We start from the raw sequence: 2,245 nt of genomic DNA on the forward strand, positions 1-2,245 counted from the left end.
CTCCCTCAACCAACATTTTTAATAGAGGGGTGATTCGAACTCAATTAAAAACAATGTGCAAGAACGGACATCGAGAGTTAAGCAAATTTGAACTCCCTGTCCTAAAATACGGTCGACATGTTTCAGCTCTCTGGTCTATTTCGACCCAGCATTCCTCAGGACCAGAAAAAAGTAAACTCACCCGACCGGGCAGTACACACCGTAAAGTGCCTACTCACGGTGGGTGGAAATTCGCAAAAGAAACAGTGATACCCACTTGAGGATCTGTATCTTGTGCAAACCTCTATTCAACGAGGTGTATGGAATTTAGACGCAATGCCATGATGGTCTCATGTATAATGAGGTCTGAAACTCTTCTTTTACGGGTTCAAAACTCCCCATATGAGGACTCCATAAGTCCGTGGAGATGGATATCTTCACGGCAGCACTATTTGGCTGGCGACTCCCCGTATTTCCACCTAGGAACGTCTCATCCACGGCTCAAAAACGTGGATGAGACGTGGAAAATGGGTAATTATCGTCACAATGGCTGGAGGATCGCCACCGCTGGGTCGGCGGTTGCAGTCTGCCTGCCATCAAAATCAGGCCCAAAATGTCTAACAGTAAAAATACTTTCTACCTACATTTCCTCTAAGAAATTATTATTCACAGATTTATATTCACATTGTGTAATATCTGGTAAATACCTGGCAGTACAACTTAAGTTATTAATAATAACTGCTTACCGTCCCTCTCGTCACAATCATGCTTTACCCATTTTTTAACACCATTAGGTTCAATTTAAATGACAATTATAATGTTTAGGAAACAACAAACTAATCAAATGTAGATTTTAGTTTTTGTATTTCATTGGAGGATGTTAAACAGTGTTTTTTAGTGAGGGCTTTTTTCAGCTCTTCATTTTTCAAGCTGTAAATAAAGGGATTGCACAGAGGAACTGCAGCAACATACAGCAAAGAATATATCTTGCTGTAATTCTGTGAGTATGCAGAGGTTGGCCTCACTTGTAAAATGCATAGGGGCCCATAGAATAAAATAATAACTGTAATGTGAGAGGCACAAGTGGAGAAGGTTTTACTTCTGCCTGTGGAAGACCTTATTTTCAGGATGGCTGAGATGATGTAAGTGTAAGATGTGAGTATTAGCAACAATGTGCCCATAACGACAATAACAGCAATGCCATAGGTCATGGTTTCAATGATCTGTGTACTGGAGCATGAAAGCTTGAGTAACTCAGCCAAATCACAGAAGAAGTGGTTGATTTCATTTGACCCACAAAAAGTAAGTTTTGATATGAGTGCTACTTGAGGTATTGGTTCCAAGAGTCCAAATATCCAAGCACCGGCGGACAATTGAAGGCATCTAACTTTGTTCATAATGACGGTGTATCGTAAGGGATTACAAATGGCAACATACCGATCATAAGCCATTACAGCGAGGAGAATGAATTCTGTGCTTACCAGAGCAATGACAAAATACAATTGTAGTAGACAAGCAGTAAGGGAAACATGACTTTTCTGAAGGAAGAAGTTGGCCAACATTTTAGGGAATGTGATTGAGGTATAGGTTATATCCAAAAAGGACAGGTTTGCCAGAAAGAAATACATAGGAGTGTGCAAATTAGTGTTGTAGCAAATAGTTCCCAATATGACCAGGTTGCCTACCAGCGTTATCATGTATATCAGCAGAAATGCAACAAAAAGTAGCTCTTGAAACTGAAGAAAATCAGAAAATCCTACAATCAGGAATACTTTGGCAGATGTCTGATTTATCACATCCATTTCTCCAGACTATGGCTTGTGTTACAAATTGATCGTAAACTGAAAAGAAAAGGACAAAGGAATTAAATGCAGTATTTACTTTAAAAGGGTCAATTGAAGTTTTATAACTACTGGGCATCACACAGAATTTATTATGATTTAATCAGTTTTTATTGTTGCATGTGCTTGCTAGAATGGATGTGGATTTCATAAATAAAGACCACTCGGCCCACAGCAGCCCCCCCACCAAACTTACTGTTCCCTGTTTATTTGTAGATGTGAGTGAAAAAATTCAATTAATATTAATATTTATATTGTTCTTCATTTTTGGTTCTTCAGAAACAGACCCCTTTAGATTGTGCTTCTTTCTATAGAGTAAAAAATCGATGTCGCTTGTATGAAAGGAATTTTCATTCTGCAATTGAGGGCCTTCAATCATTTTCATTAAGGGTCTGCCATGCAGATCTTGAGCAAGAAAAATAAAC

At 38.8% G+C, this 2,245-nt stretch overlaps 1 protein-coding gene across 1 annotated transcript; it reads right to left on the reverse strand.

The window, feature by feature from the left end:
• Window positions 1–815: 815 nt before the first annotated feature.
• On the reverse strand, window positions 816–1,781 carry LOC144769870 (olfactory receptor 5F1-like). The gene has a single exon (XM_078654060.1). It carries the CDS (start codon window positions 1,779–1,781, stop codon window positions 816–818), a length of 966 nt encoding a protein of 321 aa, XP_078510186.1.
• Window positions 1,782–2,245: the final 464 nt, after the last annotated feature.

The sequence above is a fragment of the Lissotriton helveticus genome, chromosome 7 (genome assembly GCF_964261635.1).
Source record: "Lissotriton helveticus chromosome 7, aLisHel1.1, whole genome shotgun sequence".
Lineage (NCBI taxonomy): Eukaryota > Metazoa > Chordata > Amphibia > Caudata > Salamandridae > Lissotriton > Lissotriton helveticus.

Coding starts and splice junctions, on each gene's coding strand:
- LOC144769870 (XM_078654060.1), bottom strand. CDS start 1,781: ATGGATGTGATAAATCAGACATCTGCCAAAGTATTCCTGATTGTAGGA.